We start from the raw sequence: 26,910 nt of genomic DNA on the forward strand, positions 1-26,910 counted from the left end.
AGGTACTCATAAGTAATCCTTCTTTCTGTCTCAGTTGAAGCATGACTTGGATGTACTTTTACTTTATGACTGACATCAAGTTGATATTGGTGTGTGTGTGTGTGTGTGTGTGTGTGTGTGTGTGTGTGTGTGTGTGTGTGTGTGTGTGTGTGTGTGTGTGTGTGTGTGTGTGTGTGTGTGTGTGTGTGTGTGTGTGTGTGTCCACAGCACAGAAGTGGATGTTTGTGAACCTGGAGAGTAATGTGTTTCTCCAGTACCTGGCCTGGGTCACCTACCCTGTGGTGCTCATCACCTTCTCAGCTGGCTTCACACAGATACTGGCCCCACAGGCCGTAGGTAAGACACACAATCACACAATCTCACAATCTCACCCACACACACATACTACACACACATACTGACCATAGCATACCCACACTAACCCTCTCTCCCCCTCCCCCTCTAGGTTCAGGTATCCCAGAGATTAAGACCATTCTGAGGGGTGTAGTGCTGAAAGAATGCCTCACCTTTAAAACCTTTGTGGCCAAAGTCATCGGCCTCACCTCTGCCCTCGGCAGTGGCATGCCTCTGGGCAAGGAGGTAACACACGCACTCTCTACACACAGTACACACACACACACACACACACACACACACACACACACACACACACACACACACACACACACACACACACACACACACACACACACACACACTCTGTAAACATTCTTCTCACCTCACACAGTCCTCATACACACGCATACACACACATATAGACGCATACACACACGTCCTCTTCTCACAGTCAGGCTTGTGTGAGTTTGGGTAGTTGTCACTTGTTGCTGACAGTACAGTACTGTTATGCAGACACACACTCCATTTGACAGCCAGCAGACGCAATCTGGCATGAAGACTCCTAAAATCAATCAATATATCTGTGATTCATAGGACAAGGGGTTCTTACAGTGAAGCACACAGAGGGTTGTGGTTACACATGTCCTGTGTCCCTGTCATACAGCCACACACGTTGCACTCAGGCCACCCTGTTGGTCACAGTGGAGAGGGAGGACAGGGGAGGGGGATAAGGAGGGAGGAGAGGAGAGGGGGATGAATGAGGGTGGAGAGGAGAGGAGGATGAAGGAGGGTGGATTGGAGAGGAGAGGGGATTGGAGAGGAGAGGGGGATGAAGGAGGGTGGATTGGAGAGGAGAGGGGGATGAAGGAGGGTGGATTGGAAAGGAGAGGGGGATGAAGGAGGATGGAGAGGAGACGGGGGGTGGAAGAGGGAAAGAAAATGAGATCATTGTAATCTTGAAAGACCTGAGATTAGTCAATGATACACTGGAGGAGAGGAGATTTATAGGAACACACTGAGGAGGGTGTTTGTGTACACACATGTTTCTGAGAAGAGTGTGTGTCTGTGTGTGTGTACATGTGAGATGTGTGTGCGAGTGTTAATTATACTGTATGAGACAGTGAATGCATTAAACCAATTGCATTCACAGGTGAGCCTGCTGTCCTGAGAGGGATATAATGATGATGCTTGGGTTAAATTACCATTTTTTTAAATGACAGGACACATAGGGTGACTCCTCCCCCAGCTTCTCTCCCTCTAGACAATAACACTGCAGCTCCATTTAAAGTTTCCTACTCCACTCTGCTCTGTTGTGGCATAAATGACAGATGCCCAGCAGTGACTTCAGCAGCAGGGTTCAGGCTATGACTGAGTGTTGAAACAGGGAGGGAAACATTTTTACATTTGATATTTTAGTGATTTATCAGACGCTCTTATTCAGGGTGACTTGCAGTAAGCAGTGAGTGCATACATTTTGGAAAGAAAAAGACTGGAGACCTCTCTCCTTTCAGAGAGTTTGAAAAGTGGAGAGAGAGAGGTCATGAGTGAGTGTAAAAACAGGGAGTGAAACAGAGGTAAAGAAAGAAAGTCTGGACACCTTTCCTCCTCTCTGAGAGTTAAAGAAAGTGGAGAAAGAGAGGGAGAGGGAGAGAGAGAAAGAGGCTAGTTGTATTGGGGAGAAGTGTTGCTTCTCAACACCAGGATTAGGTTAGTCTCCTGGAGGGTTTTAAACCTCTGGACTACATGGACCCTTTTGGCAAAATGTGACTTGTTTTTATTCCGGCGTGAGTGAAACTGAAGTTTAAGTGTGATGTGGTTTTCTTTAAGTATGTAACAAATCTTTTTTTTATACCCAGTGTTTTAAGAAATAATTCACAAGTCATTCTCTCTTCCTCTCTAGAGTCCGTTTGTTCACATTGCCAGTCTTGGTGCTTCACTTCTCTGCAAGTTCATGTCTCTGTTTGGAGGAATCTATGAGGTAAACTACACCTGTACACACACACGTTACCACATTGTTACCAATATGTTCTTAATAAGCTTTCAACACTATACATGCCTCTGTCAGTATTTCACTTCCATACCCTAACCTCACAACTAAACCACAGTACATCGTCCGTCCGTCTCCCCTTAATCTTTTCCTTCTCTCCCTCGGCTCCCTCTCGCCTCTCTCCTTCTCTCATCCTCTCTCTCTTCCCCCTCCTCTCTGTGTTGTATCTGTACTGTATATGAATATGCCGCATTTTATGGCTTTTGTTTGCGCTTCCACATGAATTACTCTTCCATCCATGCATTTGTTCATTCAAATATTACCTACAAAGTAATCATGTTTAGGAATAAACACTTTAGCGCTCTTGCAAAGCTAAAGAAATATAAATGCTTACTTTATTTGTCCTGGTAGTTGGAGAAGGATTCTTCATATTTCCTTGTTGTGACAGGCAAACGGAGGTGCGTTGGAGAGCGCAATGTTTTAACTGTTCATACCAACCTGTTGGTGTGAAATTGTATATTCCATGGTGAAATGCATTATCCCAATTTTCCCCTGTCACAACAGCTGTGACAGGTATAGGTTGGGCTATACTTGCTGCAGTGCATGCTAATTGCGAACAGGCATTACTGAGGCCTGCCCTGGGGGAGGTCAGTGGGCTGACTTATTGATTTAAATCCAGTTGATATTGCTCTTCGTCCTGTTGATTATTTTGTAAATAATGTAGTAGCTTACTTTTTGTGCTTATTTATTCCCCATTTTTGCTCATAAAAGCCCTGACCTTGTGCAGAAAAACGTAGCATCATTGTCTGCCTCCTTCCACACTACTAGGCCTACATCCATCCGGACAACAGCCTACCTCACAGGCTGTGTGTGTGTGTGTGTCTGTAAATGTGAACACACCTCTCCCTATGTACTTACAGAATGAGTCGAGGAACATGGAGCTGTTGTCAGTTGCCTGTGCTGTGGGGGTGAGCTGTGTTTTCGCTGCCCCTGTAGGAGGTGAGTGACACCAACATAACACTCACTGACTGATACACTGGCTGGGTCAGAGATTGTAAGGTTTACAATTAGCAGTTGATGTTACTCTTCAATAACACAGACCCCAAAGCATATCAGGCGGAGAAAAATAGGTTTATTCAAAGAGGACAAATCATAGATGTTATGCTGAGAGGTAGATGTTCATTCTCCCCTGTCCTCATTGATTCTCTCCACAGAACAAAGGGACAGGATGTAGTTTTATAACCCAGCCCTAGCCTGTGGTTGACCAATTAGAATTCCTTGCAATAAAACTGAGCCAATGGCCAAATAACAAGTATCTTATTTCAGGCTCAATGCCTAGACAAATTCCTCCCATGTCTCTGACCCATTGATCAATAATTCCCTATTACAGAAAAAACACTTTTTCCATAGTCCTCTCTTGACCTTTAGTGCTCTTGACCTTTAGTCCTCTTCGTTGTGTATTTATCTTGGAAATAGTCTTACACCCGTCACTCCCCTGATTGGGGCATAGTTACTAATAATCTTCCTGTGTGTTTCTAAGTAATGTGTGTGTGTGTGTGTGTGTGTGTGTGTGTGTGTGTGTGTGTGTGTGTGTGTGTGTGTGTGTGTGTGTGTGTGTGTGTGTGTGTGTGTGTGTGTGTGTGTGTGTGTGTGTGTGTGTGTGTGTGTGTGTGCCTATGCGTGTGTGTGTCAGGTTTGCTGTTCAGTATTGAGGCAATGTCTACGTTCTTCACTGTGAGGAACTACTGGAGAGGGTTCTTCGCTGCTACCGTCACTGCCTTCATGTACAGAGTCCTGGCCGTGTGGAACAGAGACGAGGGTAAGACATGTTTACATGTGTACCCAGCAAACTGGGAGCATTCCCAGAACATTAACTTATGTTATAGTTAGGGTTTTATCGAACATTAGGATGAGAACATCCTAAAAACATTCCAATAATGTTTTTGATAACCAAATGTTGTTTTTTAAGGTGTTTTAAATTTATTATACTTGGAATTTTCTCATAACGTTCACTAAAATGTTGTGCACAACATCTGTAACAACCACTGCAGAACATTCCCCAAACATTCTCATTAGGTTTCCAGGTACAATGTACAAGTACTTTTAAAACATAGTGCCACAACAAAATGTGAGTGCAATAGAAATGGTTCTGAGAATATATTACGTGAACGTTCTGCTAATGTTGATGAAGATTTGATCAAAAACACGCGTAACAACAAGCAGGGAATATTCCCACTATGCTTTCATGAAGTTACGGTGAGACATTATGACATGATTATTCCAATAACGTTTCCTAAACATTCTTCAGCAATCATGTCTGCATTCAATGAAATTAGTTCTGAGAAAACATTACTGGAATATTTCACTAACATTAATGGATATCCGAGACACCTATCCAGGCATAGCATCTTAATTTGACCAGTTTCTCACAGCAGGAAAATAATCTTGCAGCAACAGGAAATGTGCATTAATAAGTGGATTATAATTAATGGATATTTTTGTATGGGTTGATACATTTTTCATTAGGGAAAATCAAGTCTGATATTTTAAAGAAGAAACTTTAGAATCATTTTTAAACCTACAGTATTCTTTCCAAAATGTTCAGTCAATGTTGAGGGAGACATTACTACTAACACCTATAACAACAAACAAGAAACATTCCTGGAATATTCAGTTAATGTTGAGGGAGAAATTACTACTAACATCTATAACAACAAACAAGAAACATTCCTGTGAGACTCTTATAAAATGATTCTGTAAGGTTATGACATGATGATCCAGAATTGTTCTAAAAACAAACTTCAACGATAATGGAAGTATTTCTTAAAGCATTGCTACAATGTTATGCAGTGCATTCGTAAGGTATTCAGACCCCTTGACTTTTTACCCATTTTGTTAGGTTACAGCCTTAAAAAAAATCAGCATCAATCTACTGTACACACAATACCCCATAATGACGAAAACAAAACCCTGTTTTTAGACATTTTTGCAAATGTATAACAAATAAAAAACTGAAATATTACATTTACATAAGTAAATTCAGACCCTTTCCTCAGTAGTTTGGCAGCGATTACAGCCTTATTTATTTGGGGAGTCGCTGTACAGCTATATTCGATTGGTTTCAAGTCTGGGCTCTGGTTGGGCCACTCAAGGACATTCAGAGACTTGTCCCAAAGCTACTCCTGCGTTGTCTTGGCTGTTTGCTTAGGGTCGTTGTCCTGTTGGAAGGTGAACCTTCGCTCCAGTCTGAGGTCCTGAGCACTCTGGAGCAAGTTTTCATCAACGATCTCTCTGTACTTTGCTCTGTTCATCTTTCCCTTGATCCTGACTAGTCTCCCAGTTCCTGCCGCTGAAAAACATCCCCACAGCATGATGCTGCCACCACCATGCTTCACTGTTGGGATGGTGCCAGGTTTCCTCCAGACGTGACGCTTAGCATTCAGGCCAAAGAGTTCAATCTTGGTTTCATCAGACCAGAGAATCTTGTTTCTCATGGTCAGAGAGTCTTTGGTTGACTTTTAGCAAACTCCAAGCGGGCTGTCATGTGCCTTTTACTAAGGAGTGGCTTCCAATTGGCCACTCTACCATAAAGGCCTGATTGGTTGGGTGCTGCAGAGATGGTGGTCATTTTGGAAGGTTTTCCCATCTCCACAGAGGAACTCTGGAGATCTGTCATAGTGACCATCGGGTTCTTGGTCACCTCCCTAACCAAGGCACATTATATTGATGTATAATGTTAAATTATTATATGAAGTTGCAAAACTTTTAAAGAAATGGCATTTCAATCTTCGTTAATCATTATATTTTATTAGGATATTATCCAAAGAATGGTAATCAAATCACATTTTATTTGTCACATGCGCCGAATTAAACATGTGTAGTCTTTACCATAGAATGTTTACTTAAGATCCCTTTCCCAACAATGCAGAGTTAAAAAGTAAGAACATTTGCAGATAAAAATGTAAAATATTAACACAATAAATAACAATAACTTGGCTATATACAAGGAGTACCGGTACCAAGTGAATGTGCAGGGGTACGAGGTAGTTGACATAATATGTACATGTAGGTAGGGGTAAAAGTGACTAGGCAATCAGGATAGATAATAAACAAGGCAACAATAAACATGTCTTCCCCCATGAATGATGCCGTGCCCCCCTTGGGCCAATCAGTGTAATTTAGTAAATTATGGAGCTCTATGGCAAGACGCATTATTCACCCCAGTTTTGTCCAAAATCAGGCCAGTTGTTTCTGAGATATCTCGTGTGACTAATTTACAGTGGATTACTATAGCGCCCCCTCTTGGGCCAATTAGTGTAATATTGTAAATGCAGGATCTCTATGGCAAGATGCATCATTCACCCAAGTTTCGTCAGTATCGGGTCAGTGGTGTCTGAGATATAGCGTGGTTTAGTTAGACTCATATCCCTGAGCATGTGTGCCAAATGTCATCATTCTGAGTCAAATAGATCAAGAGATGTGCCCGTTATAGCACCACCATGAATGCTCTTGCATAAGTTGAGTCTTGACAATGTTTGCAACGTGTACCAAATTTAGTTACAATACGAATATCCTTGACTGATTTATATGCACCGGGCCGGCCGGCCCGCCCGTTAGGCAGGATTATGGTGGCAGCTTGACGAAGATGGCATTTTCCGAGTTAAACTGACCAAGCAGCACCTCCAACAACACATAACACCTCATAATTCTTCCCAAAAACAATGACAATTTCTCTCAACCAGTGGCATATGGGCTTTTTAGGTGAGCACTGATGCCATACTGTGATAAGCAGTGGCCACTTTGTCAAAGGCAAGGGCACAAAATATTTTGCTCGTCCATTCCCAGCGTGCCTCTCCAGGGTGCTGTTGGAGAGACTCATCGCTGCGGCGCTCCACCAACTTTCCGTCAAAAAATAATCAAACATAAATCATGTAGCAGATATAGCCTATGAAAGAGAAAAGAGTATGCAGCCTTTTATGTAGCCTACAGGCAGGAGATAAAATGTATGACAATGTAATGAGACAGACACTTTTTACATCATACACGTTTCTTCCATCATATAGCCTAACCTAAATGACGCAAATAGCCAAACCTAAATGGCGCCCAATCAAATAAAAGATGTGCTGACATGTTAAACACCATATCCTAAAAACAGTACAGAAAAGTAAAGTAAAATGGACCATATGCTGTCTGTTGTCCAGGAGTTTTACCCCATGGGCTAAATTGTCATGATCAGTGTTTTAAAGTTTGTATTCATCCCATTTTTGATGAGCTGATCATAGGGAGAAAGAAAAAAGGCGTACTTCTGAATTTCCCGGTGTGTAAACATTGCAAATAGGCTGAGGATAACTCTTGATAAAGTTGTGTAGCTGATATTCAGAGCTTAAATAGCCAAATTGATTAGTCACAGGAATCAGAACTAATAAAGCCAATGCAACTGCCTGTTTTATAAACGTTAGTCCTACAACATAGATTCATAAAATTCTATTGCGGCCGACACTATAGGCTAGACCCCAGTAAGCACAGACCAACGCCAATGTCTTTTTCTGGTCCTTTCTGGACAGTCCGTTTTTTTTTTTGTGTTTTACAAACGGTAGGTCTACCAGATGGATGGGCATTCATAAAATTCCATTGCGGGACGACACTGTAAGCTGCACCCCAGTAAGCACGGACTGACACCAATGTCTTTTGGGCATCTTTTTTTGGTCCAGTCCAGACCAGCCTTGATTTCTGACATAGATTTTTGGTCCGGTGAAGGCCAAATCTGAACCAATCATAAACGTTTATGTTTGGTTCAGATTTGGTCGGGTCTGGACCAGCCTTGATTGGTTCAATAAATGACCTAATTTCAACTTTCATTCCGAACTGGAAATGAACCTTCAACATCTGGAAAACTGTATTTTCAACATCTGGAAAATATGTTTTTTCTACATTCGGAAAGAACGCCTGTTCAACTTTCATTAAGAATTGAAAATGAGCCTGATTTCAACGACCAGAAAATACATATTTTCAACGTCTGAAAAATACGCATTTTCAACATCAGGAAAATACGTATTTTTCAACATCTGAAAAATACGTATTTTCACCTTTCACAGATTCTAAAATGAACCTAACTTCAACTTCTGGAAAATACATATTTTTGATGTTTTTTCAATGTCAATTTGCTTACTAGGACTTTTCTAGTTTTGTGGGGAATAGGAGGAAGGCGTCAATTTTCTTCTCTCACCTAGTGCAGCAGAACGGCCAGGACTGGACCTGTATGTGTATTTATGTGACCGCCCCCGCTCCCAACCACAGCATGAAAAATGCTGAACGTGCCGCAATGATCTCTGTCGGAACCCACAGTGATGCAGCCAGTCAAGATGCTCTCAATGGTGCAGCTGTATAACCTTTTGAGGATCTGAGGGGCCAAGACAAATCATTTCAACCTTATGAGGGGGAATAGGCGCTCTTGTGTTTAGTCCTTGGGGATGTGGAAACTGAGGATCTTGAAGCCCTCGACCCGCTCCACTACAGCCCCGTCGATGTGGATGGGGGCGTGCTCGCCCCATCTGTTTCCTGTAGTCCACAATCAGCTCCTTTGTCTTGCTGACATTGAGGGAGAGGTTGTAGTAGTAGTACAGTAGTAGTAGTAGTATGTGTCTTAGAACATATGCGCATCTATGTACATCTCACCACAGTCTGCCAGGCAGTAATTTTACATGATTTCTGAAATTAAGTTTGTAGGGAAAATAAATATAAAAACATCCCAACAGTGGCCAGTGTATTAGGTACACGAAAATGGTTCACTCCTCCTACAGACGTGGCCGTGGCATGTAGGCAGACAGGCATCGATGCATTCAGTTACTGTTCGATTGAGCATTAGAATGGGCAAAACGAGTAACCTAAGCAACTTTCAGGGTGGTATGATCGTCGGTGCCAGGTTGGCCTGCTGGGCTTTTCTAGTCTGACAACGTATAGGGTTTATAGAGAATGGTGCGACAAACAAAAAACATACAGTCAGCGGCAGTCCTGGCGGTGAAAACAGATCGTTAATGAGCGGTCGAAGGAGAATGGCAAGAATTGTGCAAGCTAACAGGCTACAAACTAGAGGTCGACCGATTATGATTTTTCAACGCCGATACCGATTATTGGAGGACCAAAAACCGCCGATGACGATTAATCGGACAACTTTTTATTTATTTATTTGTAATAATGACAATTACAACAATACTGAATGAACACTTATTTTAACTTAATATAATACATCAATGAAATCAATTTAGCCTCAAATAAATAATGAAACATGTTCAATTTGGTTTAAATAATGCAAAAACAAAGTGTTGGAGAAGAAAGTAAAAATGCAATATGTGCCATGTAAAAAAGCTAAGGTTTAAGTTCCTTGCTCAGAACATGAGAACATATGAAAGCTGGTGGTTCCTTTTAACATGAGTGTTCAATATTCCCAGGTAAGAAGTTTTAGGTTGTAGTTATTATAGGAATTATAGGACTATTTCTCTCTATACGATTTGTATTTCATATACCTTTGACTATTGGATGTTCTTATAGGCACTTTAGTATTGCCAGTGTAACAGTATAGCTTCCGTCCCTCTCCTCGCTCCTACCTGGGCTCGAACCAGGAACACATCGACAACAGCCACCCTCGAAGCAGCGTTACCCATGCAGAGCAAGGGGAACAACTACTCCAAGTCTCAGAGCAAGTGACGTTTGAAACACTATTAGCACGCACCCAGCTAACTAGCTAGCCATTTCACATCGGTTACACCAGCCTAATCTTGGGACTTGATAGGCTTGAAGTCATAAACAGCGCAATGCTTGAAGCATTGCGAAGAGCTGCTGGCAAAATGCACGAAAGTGCTGTTTGAATGAATGCTTACGAGCCTGCTGGTGCCTACCACCGCTCAGTCAGACTGCTCTATCAAATCATAGACTTAATTATAATATAATAAACACACAGAAATACGAGCCTTAGGTCATTAATATTGTCGATTCCGGAAATTATCATCTCGAAAACATTTTTTTTGTTTTGTGAAATACGGAACCGTTCCATATTTTATCTAACGGGTGGCATCCCTAAGTCTAAATATTCCTGTTACATTGCACAACCTTCAATGTTATGTCATAATTACGTAACATTCTGGCAAATTAGTTCGCAACGAGCCAGGCGGCCCAAACTGTTGCATATACCCTGACTCTGCTTGCAATGAACGCAAGAGAAGTGACACAAAAACGAATCCCCGAATTCCCCCTGAACAAGGCAGTTAACCCCCGTTCCTAGGCTGTCATTGAAAATAAGAATGTGTTCTTAATCTGACTTGCATAGTTAAATAAAGGTGTAAAAAAAAAAATATGATATTATTATTATTATTATATATATTTTTTCAATTGGTAAATCGGTGGCCAAAAATACCGATTACCGATTGTTATGAAAACTTGAAATCGGCCCTAATTAATCGGCCATTCCGATTAATCGGTCGACCTCTACTACAAACTGTCAAATAACAGCGCATTACAACAGTGGTGTGCAGAACGGCATCTCGGAACGCAAAACTCGACGATCCTCGTCGACCACACCGGGTTCCACTCCTATCAGTTAAAAACAAGAGGAAGCGGCTCCAGTGGGCACGCCATCACCAACACTGGACAATTGAGGAGCGGAAAAACATTGCCTGGTCAAACGAATCCCAGTTCCTATTGCATCATGCTGATGTCAGAGTCAGGATTTGACGTAAGTAGCATGAGTCCATGACCCCATCCTGCCACAGGCTGGTGGTGGTGTACTGGTGTGGGGAATGTTTTCCTGGCACAGGTTAGGTCCCTTGATACCAATTAAGCAACATTTCCATGTCCTGAAGAATTCAGTTTGTTCTGGAGGCAAGGAGGTTCTGACCCGGTACTAGATGGGTGTACCTAATAAATTAACCACTGAGTGTATAAAGAAGATTGGTAGAGTAAGAAATAATAGAGGATCATTTTTTCCTAGATTTAGTTATCCTCTCTTTTGCAAAGTCAAAGACCACAGCCTGGAAGTCACAGAGTAAAAGTGTAAACAGCTTCATATTGGTGTCAGTCCCATCCCAGTGGCGCAGTGGATTCATTCAAGGGTTAACACTCAAAATCTCCCAGGTTCGATCTCCGCTTGAGACTATCAACAACATACAGAAAAGCTATGTTTGTACAATACATGTTTAATAAATTGTCATGTGATTCCACTAATGTTCTCAACAGTAAGATAACACTGACACATGAAAGAAACCTCAATGGACTTAAAAAAACGGTAATTTATCATTCTGGGAACATAGAAAGAACATTGAGGGAATGTTTTGTGCACCCTGATGCAAACATTGTAAGTATGCCGTCACAACTGGACATATTTTGTGTTTAGGGAACCTATCTCTCATCATATCCCCACAATGTTCCCAAAACCTAAATAAATGTTTTAGGGACTTTTAAAGAACATACAAAATGTGTTATCGGAACATTCTTGCAACATCAGGCAAGTGTTTTTTCAACCTAATAGAAACATTGTAATCATCAGCACAACTGGACAGTTTTTGTGTTTTGGGAACATATCTCTTGTCATGTCCTTGCAATGTTACCACAACCTAAAGAAATGTGTAAGGAACTTTTAAAGAAAAGAAATGTGGTTCCTGTAACATCAGGTGAATATTTTTTGCACCTTAAAATAAATATGATATAATCATCTTCACAACAGGACAGTTTTTTTGTTTTTATTTTTGGAACATATGTGACCGACTGCCTTGATTCGGTCTTATGTAGCAACATTTGAAATTGTGTTTTTTACATTGGATAAAAGCAGAGACACAGAGATACAAAATGGTATATCAAGCACTGCATTTGAGGAACAGTGTGAAAGCTATTCTGCTTTTAAAGTTGATAGACTTTTGAGATAATGGCTAATAATAATAATTGAATGTTTTGGTACGTACTGGAGAGCTCTTCTTTGTCTACACTCATTCAGCATCGTTCACACCCTCTTTATCTTTAGCTCCACCAATCTCTTTAAGGGTTGATCCAAACGTTCTGTCCTAACAACAGCAGTCAAGCACCCAAGTTAACTGGCTAACAGTTGTTGCAGTGAAATTCTATTAAAATTGGCACTTGCACAGTGGAGTCTTTTGTTAAGAGATGTAGCTAGCTAGCTAAACATTGAACCATAATCACAACTCATGACGTTACTACCCTGCATGAATCTGCAGGTAGCTAACCAACCAGGTTCAATGTTAGTTAGCTAACATTAGGCTATAACAAGCAAAGCAAATGGCTCTGAGATACAACTAATAAGATCATACACGTAACATTAGCTAGCGAGCCAGCCAGCCAGCTAACGTTAGCTAGCTAGCTAACAGTACACTTTAACGTGAAATGAAAATACTTTGTCAAAATTAGAAATGTGTAATATCTGAAAATGTAGCTAGACTTTCTTACCCGTCTGAAATCGGAGTAGATAGCCAGAGCGAATTTACTGGCTACGTCTATCAGTGGTTGTCGCGGTGACATTCTATTGAAATGGATACTTGCATAGTGGAGTCTTTTGTTAAGACATGTAGCTAGCTAGCTAGCCAAACAATGAACCATAATCCCAACTCATGACATTGCTACCCTACATGAATCTGCAGGTAGCTAACCAACCAGGATCAATGTTAGCTAGCTAACATTAGGCTATAACTAGCCAAGCTAATGCCTCTGAGATACGAATAAAAAGATCATACACATAACGTTACCTAGCTAGCTAACAGTACACTTTAACTTGAAATGAAAATGACTTTGTCAAAATTAGAACATGTAATATCTGAAAATGAATATCTTACACGTATACATCATGGTTGGATGTTTCTCCCTGTCACGGGTGCCATGGTTGCCCTTAGTTTGAAGATGTAATCCGGAGACAGGTGTTTTCTCCATCTCCTTAGCTATCATATTCTAATTCCACTGATTTCAAGACTCGGTCCTCCAGAAAGTGGAGAGCAACACTTATGCAGCTCTACTAAGCAATATATTTTTTTAAAAGCCACGTTAGACAAGATTACCTACACATACTAACCAGCTCAAATAGACAGAAGTGTGCTATATGGCAGACCAATCCGAACTCATCTCTCAGCATGTCCAGCCCACTCATTATCTCAGCAATCATGGCTAGCAGGAAGGTTGCTTGCTTTTTCTGTGGCTCAACCAACTAGGCTCTGTGGCTAAAACACATTTTGATTAAAAAAAAGGTTACGTTAAAATGGCTCTCGTGTGAAGTAGTGACCCGCAACATACGCCTAGTTTCCTGAAACGGGTCACATATCTTTTGTGATGTCCCCACAATGTCCCCACCAGACTGTTACCACAACCTAATGAAACATTCTGGAAACCTTTAAAGAACAGACTATATGTGTTCTGGTAACATCCTTGCAATGTCAGGCTAATGGTTTATACGAACATTGTATAATCATCAGCACAACTGGACAGTCTTTGTGTTATGAGAACATTTTCCACAACATAATAAATGTTCTGGGAACTTTCACAGAACCAATTTTGGTTTGCTGTGTATACTGTATATTGCCTTAATAAAACATTAAGGTAAGGTCTGTACTGTATTTAGCCCAGTGTTTCCCAAAATTAGACCTCGGGACCACAAGGGGTGCATGTTTAGTTTTTTGACCTAGCACTACACAGCTGATTCAAATAATCACAGCTTGATGATTAGTTGATTATTTGAATCAGCTGTGTAGTGCTGGGGCAAAAACCAAAACGTGCACCCAGGGGGGCCACAGGACTGAGTTTGGGAAACACTGATATAGCCCTTTAAAAACATTTTGATAACGATTAATCACTCCATTTCTCTCTCTCTATCCCTCCCTCCTACACAGTGACCATCACAGCTCTGTTGCCAACCAATTTCCGTCAGGACTTCCCCTTTGACCTCCAGGAGCTCCCAGCCTTCGCTGTCCTTGGGTGAGTCTAAGTTGTCCTCAATTATCCAGTGAGCTCTCCGTTGCCTCTGTTAGCCAGAGACCCATCTGAGGAGTGGAGCTTTGACTCACAATCAAGCAAAACAGCAGTCTTATCACACTTCTATAGGGAGAGAGATAGAGAGAGAGAGTGTTTGTGTGTGTGATGCACGCCCCTGTAGGTGTGTATTTCGGTAACCTCTCCCTCGCCAATGCCTTGCTGTCTTTTTGGAAAGTAGGTCAGTGATTCAGTCAACTCGGACAGAGAGAGAGATAGGGAGAGAGAGTGAAATATCATCTATTCATTATTTATTCAGGAGTATTTGACATATTTATTATGCAGGAACATTAATTTATGAGCATTCATATACAGTAATTGGCTGTAACTGAGGGGGAACTTTGAGCTGGGTGATATGAACAAAATCCATATCGTGATAAATGTAGCTATTTGCTTGATAACAGTAAATACAACAACAAACAAAAAAGTGAATGTTTTTGGGGCAGGGCTTTAGACACATTTTTTCCAGTGTCATGTAGGACAACAGAGATGGTAGCCTATGATTAAAAAAGTCACCTATTTCATCTAACATATCCAGGGAATGCATGATTGATATTTTGATGTGTAACCTGATTTATTTTTGGCTATATAGCCATGTAGGCTAATTGATTAATCTATCAGTAAATATAGGTTAATGTCCTAAAAAAAACTTTCCAGTTTGATGTAGACCATTTCTATTCACTGAAAATGGCGTGTTCTGCTCTGCGAGCACATCAAAACCATACTACGGCCTGCACTGATCAATGGTCATACAGTGCATTCGGAAAGTATTCAGACCCCTTGACCCCTTTCCAAATCATGCCCAATCAATTGATTTTACCACAGGTGGACTCCAATGAAGTTGTAGAAACATCTCAAGGATGATCAATGGAAACAGGTTACACCTGAGCTCAATTTCGAGTCTCATAGCAAAGGGTCTGAATATTTATCTAAATAAAGTATTTATGTTTTTATTTTTAATACGTTTGCAGAAATGTCTAAAAACCTGTTTTTGCGTTATCATTATGGGCAATTGTGTGTAGATTGATGAGGATAATTTTTTATTTTATCAATTTTAAAATGTGGAAAAAGTCAAGGGGTCTGAATACTTTCCGAATGCACTGTATACTTGTACATCTCTCTCTCCTCGCATAATGGGGTCAGGGAGTGAGAGTCTCCCACAGCAGTCGACAGCGAAACGGGACAGGCAGATACTTTCATAGCAGGAATCAACACAATGTATAGGCTATTACTATTGACCAAATAGAACAATCTACAGGAACGATGTGTAGCAAAGTCACTGAACATGCGAGTGTCAGTAATTTTCAATTCGTCATCCCAGCTCTAGGCTCTGCTACCACTTAGTTCTGGTGGCTGGAGAAACTCTGTCTCTCTGTCCTACTGTAACTTCCACAAAGTGGACACATACTGGGTACTTACTTAAAACACAAGCTTATATAAACTGGTCTCTCTCTCTCTTTCTACACCCGTCTTTTTCTCCTTTTAATCTCTCCCTCTCCCTGTCCCTCCTCCCTCCCCACTCCTCCCTTCCCCCTCTTCTCTCGCCACAGTATTGCCAGTGGTTTTGGCGGAGCGTTGTTTGTCTGCCTGAACAGACAGATAGTCCAGTTAATCAGGAACCAGAAGACCATCAAAAAGTTCCTCATGAAGAAGTAAGTCATCAACATCAGACAGTGGCCCCTACTGGGTCCTAGAGAGAGTACCTGTATCCCAGTGTCACACACACACACACACACACACACACACACACACACACACACACACACACACACACACACACACACACACACACACACACACACACACACACACACACACACACACACACACACACACAGATTTAGCTCCAGTGATGCAGATCTCTCCACAGCAGAGATAAATGAAGACATTCATCTTGACAAGTGTTTATTAATGAATGATGTCTACTCATCTCCCTACCAGACTGATGAATTAACAATCCTTAGACTTCTAAATTAACGTAATGTTCTGTATATCACTCAGCCATGTGAAGGGTTTGTGGACAGTTTGACTAAACATCCTCTCTGCTCTCCCTCTTATCCTCCCTCCCTTCTCTTCTCTCACCCTCCCTCTCTCTTTCCTCTCACCCTCCCTCCCTTCTCTTCTCTCACCCTCCCTCCCTCTCTCTTTCCTCTCACCCTCCCACCCTTCTCTTCTCTCACCCTCCCTCCCTCTCTCTCCCTTCCCTCCCTCCCTTCTCTTCTCTCACCCTCCCTCCCTCTCTCTCTCCTCTCCCTCTCACCCTCCCTCCCTTCTCTTCTCTTCTCTCACCCTCCCTCCCTCTCTCTCTCTCTCCCTCCCTCCCTCCCTCCCCTCCCTCCCTCCCTCCCTCCCTCCCTCCCTCCCTCCCTCCCTCCCTCCCTCCCTCCCTCCCTCCCTCCCTCCCTCTCCTCTCACCATCCCTCCCTTCTCTTCTCTACACCCTCTCTCTCTCTCCTCTGCCTCTCCCCCTCCCTCCCTCCTCCCTCCCTCCCTCCCTCCCTCCCTCCCTCCCAGGCGTCTGCTGTACCCAGCCCTGGTCACTCTGCTTGTGTCTACGCTTACATTTCCCCCCGGCTTCGGACAGTTCATGGCAGCCAAGGTTAGTTTAGTTCCACTGTTCCAAACCATGGCCAGTGGGTTTTTGTGGATAACACAGGTGAAATCAGAGGAGAGTTGATAGTTAGGAACACAGATAAGTACTGTTGTTCTTTGTGTCTATTGGTTATGTGTGTGTGTGTGTGTGTGTGTGTGTGTGTGTGTGTGTGTGTGTGTGTGTGTGTGTGTGTGTGTGTGTGTGTGTGTGTGTGGTTTAGGGTGACTAATGTAGATGCCTCTCTGTTTAAATTCCTCTCATCTGGGAAATTAAAACAATTAACAGCAGAAAATTCAGCGGCTCCTCCGGCCTAACACACACATACATACAATCACACATTTACATAGCGGCACAGTCTCTCCCTCCATCTCATTTTTTTCTTCCTATGTCTTCCTGCCTCCCTACCCCCCCTCCTTCCCTCTCTCTGTAATGAGAGGGGGAGTGAAACTCTTGGTGTAGTTCTGTTGTTGATGCTAGGGATGTGACAAATAGATTTAGTTTCTTAACGTTTAAACTGCAATTTTTCTTTGTGCTTAAACAATAAAAAAATCATTAAGATTAGAAAAAAATTGTAAAAAATAAATAAATACAATTCCATGTACAGATAAATAGTTAAACAGTTAGATTAAACAACTCCTTTGTAAGATAAATGTTTTAAATTGAAACATGTATGGAAACAGGTGAATTAACACTTCTCAGTTAGCAAGCTCAAGCAAGCTAAAACCCACATGGTAGCAAAAACTAACTAGCAGAAATTGTTAAAAGCTAGAAAAATGTAACACTTTGCTGGAGGCTACTATTTACTAGTTAACAAAAAATCATGTATGTCATATAAAAAATATTCACCCCACCCAGTATTGTAATCAAAACGAGAAAGCACGTAGTTCTTGGCTCAGACAGTGTAGTAGTGTGGGCTCAATAGCATCTCTGTAAGGATCTATGTGTAGCTGGTGCAGAGGAGTCAGGCGCAGGACAGCAGAGATTAGTAAATAAAAGTAACTTTACTCAAAGTCATCAAAATACAAGAGAATAACCAAGCCCACAATACGGACCACAATACAACAAACAATCACTCACAAACAAACATGGGGAACAGAGGGTTAAATAATAAACAGGTAATTGGGTGAGTGAAACCAGGTGTGTAAGACTAAGACAAAACAAATGGAAAATGAAAAGTGGATCGGCGATGGCTAGAAGGCCGGTGACGTCGACCGCCAAACGCTGCCCGAACAAGGAGAGGGACCGACTTCGGCGGAAGTCGTGACAATCTCATTAGTGTGCAAGATCTTGAGAATCAGCTATACATGTGATGGAAGAGTGCACTGTGCATGCAGAGGGTTGCAATTCCATTGAATTGGTGAAAGTTTAACCAACATATGACACAAGACCTAGAATTGCCTTGTGTATCCCACAATAAGTTCACTGTTACAAGCTAACGTTTTTGATGAATTTAAGCAAAATTCCCCAAATTCCCAGGCTTAACTTCCCATGGAAAATTTCTGGAAAAATTCTGGAAATTTACCAGAAAGTGTATGATCCTTTGCAACCCTATCCCCTAGCACCTACCCCATGACACTTCATGTAGATTGGGATAGTACTAAGCTTCTCCTTGCCCTCTGAAAGGAATATTTCTTGCTGTGTTGCTTATACCTATCCAATCCTTTCATATCTGCTTCAATGCTTTGGGTAGGAGCTAGGGACCAATATGGGATATATAAAAAATTACATAAATGCCTGCTGGCTTTAGCCCTCCATCTGTCTGATATGATGTCACTTCCTGTTTCCCCCATGCAGCTGACCCAGATGGAGTCCCTGGAGACGTTGCTGGACAACCACACGTGGTCCAAGCAGGGCATACCCGAGGAGTTTGACAGCAACAGCCACTCCCAGGCCTGGAAACACCCCCAGGTCAACGTCTTCGTCACCCTCACCCTCTTTGTTGTCATGAAGGTAGGCACACAGGAGCCTAACCTTTCTCCTGTTAGTGGTCTTGAAGGAAAGGAGTTAAAGAAACAATTTGATCATCCAAAACTGCTTAAAAGTCCTGTCCTGTCCTCTTGTCCCCTCCCTCTCTCCTCCCTCTTCTGTCCTAAAATCAGACACCTTTACTTTCACTCCTCTGATGGTGCTGTCCCATCCCCCTGTTCTTCCAATGTCACTTCCAAGGTTGACACAGTCAATTTTCTCTGGGTGTGTGTGTGTGTGTTTCCAGCCCACTACTGTATATGTAGCAGTATTTCTGGCATACATTTTGACGTTGTCACTAACTTTGTGTTTGTGCCCATTGTCCTCAATAGAGGTAGTATTTTAGTAATCCCCTGTGTGTGTGTGTGTGTGTGTGTGTGTGTGTGTGTGTGTGTGTGTGTGTGTGTGTGTGTGTGTGTGTGTGTGTGTGTGTGTGTGTGTGTGTGTGTGTGTGTGTGTGTGTGTGTGTGTGTGTGAGAAAGCAGCGTAGGGTGTAGAGTTACTGACAAAGATCCATTAGATCACACTGGCAGGTGGGCTTAGTTACTGCTAACTAGATGGTCATTTCTATGCAATCAAATCAAATTTTATTGGTCACATACACGTGTTTAGCCAGTGTTATTGAGGGTGTAGCAAAATGCTTGTGCTTCTAGTTCTGACAGTGCAGCAATATCTAACAAGTAATATCGAACAATTTCACAACAAATACCTAATACACACAAATCTAAGTTAAGGAATGGAATTGAGAATATATAAGTATATGGAGGAGCAATGTCAGAGCGGCACAGACTAAGATACAGTAGATAGTATAGAATACAGTATATCCATATGAGATGAGTAATGCAAGATATGTAAACATTATTAAAGTGACAGTGTTACATTTATTAAAGTGGCCAATGATTTCAAGTCTGTATGTAGGCAGCAGCCTCTCTTTGCTAGTGATGGCTGTTTAACAGTCTGATGGCCTTGAGATAGAACCTATTTTTCAGTCTCTCGGTCCCAGCTTTGATGCACCTGTACTGACCTCGCCTTCTGGATGATAGCGGGGTGAACATGCAGTGGCTCGGGTGGTTGTTGTCCTTGATGATCTTTTTGGCCTTCCTGTGACATCTGGTGCTGTAGGTGTCCTGGCAGGCAGGTAGTTTGCCCCCTGTGATGCGTTGTGCAGACCGCACCACCCTCTGGAGAGCCCTGCGGTTGTGGGCGGTGCAGTTGCCGTTCCAGGCGGTGATACAGCACGACAGGATGCTCTCGATTGTGCTTCTGTAAAAGTTCTAGGTGACAGGCCTAATTTCTTCAACCTCCTGAGGTTAGGGTAGGGTTAGGCGCTGCTGTGCCTTCTTCACCACACTGTCTGTGTGGGTGGTCCATTTCAGTTTGTCAGTGATATGTACGCCGAGGAACCTAAAACTTTCCACCTTCTCCACTGCTGTCTCGTCGATGTGGATAGGGGGGTGCTCCCTCTGCTGTTTCCTGAAGAAGAAGGCTGGCTCTGAAGGATCAGCGAAGTGGAGATGTTGTTTCCTACCTTCACCACCTGGGGGCGGCTCGTCAGTAAGTCCAGGACCCAATTGCACAGGGCCGGGTTCAGAACCAGGGCCTCGAGCTTAATGATGAGCTTGGAGGGTACTATGGTGTTGAATGCTGAGCTATAGTCAATAAACAGTATTCTTACATAGGTATTTCTTTTGTCCAGATGGGATAGGGTAGTGTGATGGCGATTGCATCGTCTGTGGATCTATTGGGGCGGTAAGCAAATTGAAGTGGGTCTAGGGTGTCAGGTAAGGTGGAGGGGATATGATCCTTGACTAGTCTCTCAAAGCACTTCATGATGACAGAAGTGAGTCAGTGCTACGGGATGATAGCTCAGTTATCTTTGCATTCTTGGGTACAGGAACAATGCTGGCCATTTTGAAGCATGTGGGCACGGCAGACTGGGATAGGGAGATTGAATATGTCCGTAAACCCACCAGCCAGCTGGTCTGCGCATGCTCTGAGGACGTGGCTAGGGATGCCATCTAGGCCGGCAGCCTTGCGAGAGTTAACAGGTTTAAATGTCTTACTCACGTCGGCCACGGAGAAGGAGAACACACAGTCCTTGGTAGCTGGCCTCGTCGGTGGCACTGTGTAATCCTCAAAGCGGACAAAGAACGTGTTTAGCTTGTCTGGAAGCAAGACGTCGGTGTCCGCGACGTGGCTGGTGTTCCTTTTGTAGTCCGTGATTGTCTATAGACCCTGCCACATACTTCTCATGTCTGAGCCGTTGAATTGCGACTCCACTTTGTCTCAATACTGACGTTTTGCCTGTATTATTGTCTTGCGGAGGGAATGACTACTCTGTTAGTATTCTGCCATATTCCCCGTCACCTTGCCATGGTTAAATGCGGTGGTGTCACGTCCTGACCAGTAATAGGGATTTTTTTTGTTATTGTAGTTTGGTCAGGACGTGGCAGAGGGTATTTGTTTTATGTGGTTCGGGGGTTATGTGTATGTAGAGGGGTGTTTTAGTTATGTGTTCCAGGGTTTTGGTGTATGTTCTTGTTTTGGTATTCTAGGTTTTTCTAGTTTGTATATTTCTTTGTTGGTCTGTGTGGCTCTCGATCAGGAACAGCTGTACATCGTTGTTCCTGATTGAGAGTCATATATAGGGAGCTTGTTTTCACCTGGTTGACTGTGGGTAGTTGTATTTGCACTGCTGTTGTTTAGCCTGCAAATCTGTTAGCTGTCGTTCTTTGTTTATTGTTTTTCCGTGTTCGCTATAATAAATATAATTATGAGCACGCAACCCGCTGCGCCTTGGTCTAATCACTTCGACAGCCGTGACAGGTGGTTTGCGCTTTCAGTTTTGTGCGAATGCTGCCATCTATCCACGGTTTCTGGTTAGGGTAGGTTTTGACAGTCACAGTGGGTACAAAATATTCTATACACTTCTTGATAAACTCAGTAACCGTCTCAGTGTACACGTCCATATTATTCTCAGAAGCTACCTGGAACATATCCCAGTCCGCGTGATCAAAACAATCTTGAAGGGGGGATTCCGATTGGTCAGACCAGCGTTGAATAGTCCTTAGCATGGGTACTTCCTGTTTAAGTTTCTGCTTATAGGAAGGGAGGAACAAAATGGAGTCATGGTCTGATTTGCTGAAAGGAGGGTGGGGGAGGGCCATGTATGAATGCCGGAAGTTAGAGCAACAATGGTCCAATGTTTTTCCAGCACGAGTGCTACAGTCGATATGCCGATATAATTGAGGTAGTATCGGCTTGAGGGGGGATATACATGGCTGTGATAATAACCGAAGAGAATTCTCTAGGGAGATAATAAGGTCGGCATTTGATTGTGAGGTATTCTAGGTCAGGTGAACAAAAGGACTTGAGTTCCTGTATGTTATTACAATTACACCATGAGTCGTTAATCATGAAATATACACCCCCGTCCTTCATCTTCCCGGAGAGATGTTAATTCCTGTCGGCACGATGCACTGAGAATCCAGATGGCTGGACCGACTCCGACAGTATACCCCGAGAGAGCCATGTTTCCGTGAAAGTGTATGTTACAATCCCTGATGTCTCTCTGGAAAGCAACCCTTGCCCTGATCTCGTCAACTTTGTTATCTAGGGACTGAACATTAGCGAGTAATATACTTGGAAGAAGTGGGTGGTGTGCGCACCTCCTAAGTCTGACTAGAAGACCGCTCCGAATTCCTCTCCTCCGGCGGCGTTGTTTTGGGTCGGCCTCTGGGATCAGTTCAAATGCCCTGGGTGGTGCTAACAAAGGATCCGCTTCGGGAAAGTCGTATTCCTGGTCGTAATGCTGATGATGCTGGTGAGTTACCACTGCTCTGATATCCAATAGTTCTTCCCGGCTGTATGTAATAACACATACAATTTTCTGGGCTAACAATGTAAGAAATAATACATTAAAAAAAAAAAATACTAAGGACTAGAAGCGAGGTGGGCCGCTGTTGGCACCATCTTGGTCTCTTACGCTGAATCAGTGCTGGAAAATGCAACATTACCTGTTTATCTTTAGTTATACTGTTAAAGACCTTTAAACATCCCAGCTAGCCCACAGTGTTACCTGGAAACAGAGATGGTAGTTGCTATGTAATAACACAGAATCTGTGTTATTGGAAATGCATCACTACTTGTTTCTCTTTTGTTGTACCGTTGTATCCCTTCTCCATTACAAATATAACATAACAGTGACACGTCCTTTTAAAGTAAAAAAACATGGCTATGACATGACAAACAAAGCCCAGTTAACAATCAGATTCTTTACTGTCAAAAAATATATGCACAAGATATGACTAAGGATTTATATGGCAATTCAGTGACATGCTGTAATCCAGCGGCGTGCCTACTCCATATTTCCAGTATTTTTAAAATATATTTATAGATTTGTATTATTTAAGATATTGGATGCCATTTAAAAAACGGTTTGTGATTTCCAATATGTACAACTACTGTAAATGATTATGTGTGCGCAAATGATCAGATGAAGAGTGCCAGTCCATGTTCCCTGGATCAACAGGTGACAACAAATAAATCCAGTCAAATCACACAGCAACAAAAGTGACATAGTATTCAAAGTGACATAGTAAAGGAATAAAATAAGTGACATTGTAAAAGTACACAAAAAAGAAGAAAAAAATACCTATAGGAATATAGTATGGAATGGACATTGTTTGTGCAAAGAGTAGAATAACTACAGTGCAGTAGCAGCATAGAATTATAATGAAAGTATGTCTACATAGTGGAGTTAGGTGACTTAACCTCTCTGGGGCAGGCGGGACGAATTCGTCCCACCTACGTAACAGCCAGTTGAATCCTGTGGCGCGATTTTCAAAACCTTTGAAATGCTATTACTTCAATTTCTCAAACATATGACTATTTTACAGCTATTTAAAGACAAGACTCTCGTTAATCTAACCACACTGTCCGATTTCAAAAAGGCTTTACAACGAAAGCAAAACATTAGATTATGTCAGCAGAGTACCAAGCCAGAAATAATCAGACACCCATTTTTCAAGCTAGCATATAATGTCACAAAAACCCAGAAGACAGCTAAATGCAGCACTAACCTTTGATGATCTTCATCAGATGACAACCCTAGGACATTATGTTATACAATACATGCATGTTTTGTTCAATCAAGTTCATATTTATATCAAAAACCAGCTTTTTACAATAGCATGTGACGTTCAGAACTAGCATACCCCCCGCAAACTTCCGGCGAATTCACTAACAATTTACTAAATTACTCACGATAAACGTTCACAAAAAGCATAACAATTATTTTAAGAATTATAATACAGAACTCCTCTATGCACTCGATATGTCCGATTTTAAAATAGCTTTTTGGTGAAAGCACATTTTGCAATATTCTAAGTACATAGCCCAGCCATCACGGGCTAGCTATTTAGACATCCGGCAAGTTTAGCACTCACCAATATCAGATTTACTATTACAAAAGTTTGATTACCTTTTGTTGTCTTCGTCAGAATGCACTCGCAGGACTGCTACTTCAATAACAAATGTTGGTTTGGTCCAAAATAATCCATCGTTATATCCGAATAGCGGCGTTTTGTTTGTGCGTTCCAGAAACTATCCGAAATGGTAAATCAGGGTCGCGTGCATGGCGCAATTCGTGACAAAAAAAATCTAAATATTCCATTACCGTACTTCGAAGCATGTCAACCGCTGTTTAAAATCCATTTTTATGCCATTTTTCTCGTAAAAAAGCGATAATTTTCAGACCGGGAATGTCCATTTAGCTAAACAGAGGAAAGAAAACAAAGCTTTCGGTCGACGCGGGCACGAGCCTGAGTCTCACAGTACTGTAACCAGCCACTACCCAAACTCGCTACTTTGTTTCAGCCAGAGCCTGCAAAGCCACGATTCAGCATTTTGCCGCCTTCTGAGAACCTATGGCAGCCGTAGGAAGTGTCACGGGACAGCTAAGATCCTCACTCTTCAATAAACAGAGACAAGAAGAACGACACCTTGTCAGACAGGCCACTTCCTGCATGAAATCTTCTCAGGTTTTTGCCTGCCATATGAGTTCTGTTATACTCACAGACACCATTCAAACAGTTTTAGAAACTTTAGGGTGTTTTCTATCCAAAGCCAATAATTATATGCATATTCTCGTTACTGGGCAGGAGTAGTAACCAGATTAAATCGGGTACGTTTTTTATCCAGCCGTGTCAATACTGCCCCCTAGCCCTAACAGGATAACTATTGCATTGGTCCATAAAACTAAAGTGGGCTGGTTTTGAGATAGGTGGTCCGAGACTTGATGTTGATCCTCACTGCAGCGGATCCCTCTCCCCTGTGCACCGCCTTCTCCCGCCTTCACAATCGGAGGCCCCTTTCAGGTAAAGGACGACCTGAATCTGGACCCCTCGTCCGTGGCATCCCGGGTTGCAGGGTTCTTTCTATTACACAAAGAGGGTTCTTTTTTTATACACAAAGAATGAACATTTAGTTACATTTCAATTACACAAGGTCTTACGCAACGAGATTTAAAAATGTACTTAAAAGTAACACATTTAATAATAACAAAACTTGAAGCATAGTCTTTAGAAACAAGCCCTTGAAACAGGCGTTATCTCCTGCACCAGTCCAGGTTGTGGCGATGGCAAGCATGTTTGACAGAATGCAATGTAGCGTCTTCCACAGTGTTGAATTCAGGTCCTTGACACCCTTTACTAATGTTTCATATAGTTAAAGTAGACCAGTTGTAAACATAGCCTAGCCAGCTAGCTAGACACTAGTAGTTACAAATATCTATGTCCACCATTTTAGCCAGTTAATAAGAGATTCTATGCAGCTACAAAGATACACAACATACATATATTAGTAGAGTGATTTCCCATTTTGAAATGGGTTTCAGTTGGCTAGATGGACAGTATGATGCATTTACCATGAATGCTAGCTATCTATGTTAGCTTTGAAAGCATGCTATGACACAGACTGTTGAGTAGCCTAGCTAATGCTAGAGCTCAGTCTCTTACCTTTCGACTGAAGATGACGTTTATGGACTGAATGAGGCAACAAGGTTTCTCTTCCTTGAGGCCATCTCGGAAAAACATCCAATATCCATAATTTTTCGGCCTTTGTCTTTCATGAACGACCCTATAATTCAATATCTAGATATAGCTCTCTTTCAGGCCTGACATCATTAATAGTATTAATTATTAATAGCATTCTAGCTACATTATTAATAGCGTTATAGCTACATTATTAGCAGAGTTATGGCTGGATTAAGCTACCTCTTTTTATTTAATTTATTTCAGCTTTATTTAACCAGGTAGGCCAGTTCCAATCTATGGCCGGCTTGAGTGAGTGAGTGAGAGAGAGAGAGCTACGTGCATGCCATTTTTTCCCGGAGAAGGCACAATCATGTGATCAGGTCTAATGAGGTTGCACAGTGAAAGAAGGCTGGCCCAGGCCTACCAAGCGTTACCCAATGAGGTTGAAGGGTGGGCCCAATGGCTCAGTGCAAATTCCATGCACATGTACACACAGCAGACAGAGAAAAAGACGAATGACGTGGTGCACATATCTGCAAATACAGTTGAAGTCGGAAGTTTAAATACACCTTAGCCAAATACATTTAAACTCAGTTTTTCACAATTCCTGACATTTAATCCTAGTACAAATTCCCTGTCTTAGGTCAGTTAGGATCACCACTTTATTTTAAGAATGTGAAATGTCCGAATAATAGTAGAGAGAATGATTTATTTCAGCTTTTATTTATTTCTTCATATTCCCAGTGGGTCAGAAGTTTACATACACTCAATTAGTATTTGGTAGCATTGCCTTTAAATTGTTTAACTTAGGTCAAATGTTTCGGGTAGCCTTCCACAAGCTTCCCACAATACGTTGGGTGAATTTTGGCCCATTCCTCCTGACAGAGCTGGTGTAACTGAGTCAGGTTTGTAGGCCACCTTGCTCGCACACACTTTTTCAGTTCTGCCCACAATTTTTCTATGGGATTGAGGTCAGGGCT

At 42.1% G+C, this 26,910-nt stretch overlaps 1 protein-coding gene across 1 annotated transcript in view; it reads left to right on the top strand.

Moving 5' to 3' along the window:
• The window catches only part of LOC106613063 (chloride channel protein 2), an 86,721-nt gene that overhangs the window by 24,260 nt on the left and 35,551 nt on the right, over nucleotides 1–26,910 (top strand). The window contains exons 4-12 of the mRNA XM_014214947.2: nucleotides 208–336; nucleotides 446–579; nucleotides 2,237–2,314; nucleotides 3,244–3,322; nucleotides 4,017–4,142; nucleotides 14,200–14,284; nucleotides 15,889–15,990; nucleotides 16,853–16,937; nucleotides 18,726–18,881. Coding sequence (XP_014070422.2) covers nucleotides 208–336; nucleotides 446–579; nucleotides 2,237–2,314; nucleotides 3,244–3,322; nucleotides 4,017–4,142; nucleotides 14,200–14,284; nucleotides 15,889–15,990; nucleotides 16,853–16,937; nucleotides 18,726–18,881 — 974 coding nt within the window. The remainder of the gene's footprint in view (nucleotides 1–207; nucleotides 337–445; nucleotides 580–2,236; nucleotides 2,315–3,243; nucleotides 3,323–4,016; nucleotides 4,143–14,199; nucleotides 14,285–15,888; nucleotides 15,991–16,852; nucleotides 16,938–18,725; nucleotides 18,882–26,910) is intronic.

Source organism: Salmo salar, chromosome ssa09 (genome assembly GCF_905237065.1).
Source record: "Salmo salar chromosome ssa09, Ssal_v3.1, whole genome shotgun sequence".
Classification (NCBI taxonomy): Eukaryota; Metazoa; Chordata; class Actinopteri; order Salmoniformes; family Salmonidae; genus Salmo; species Salmo salar.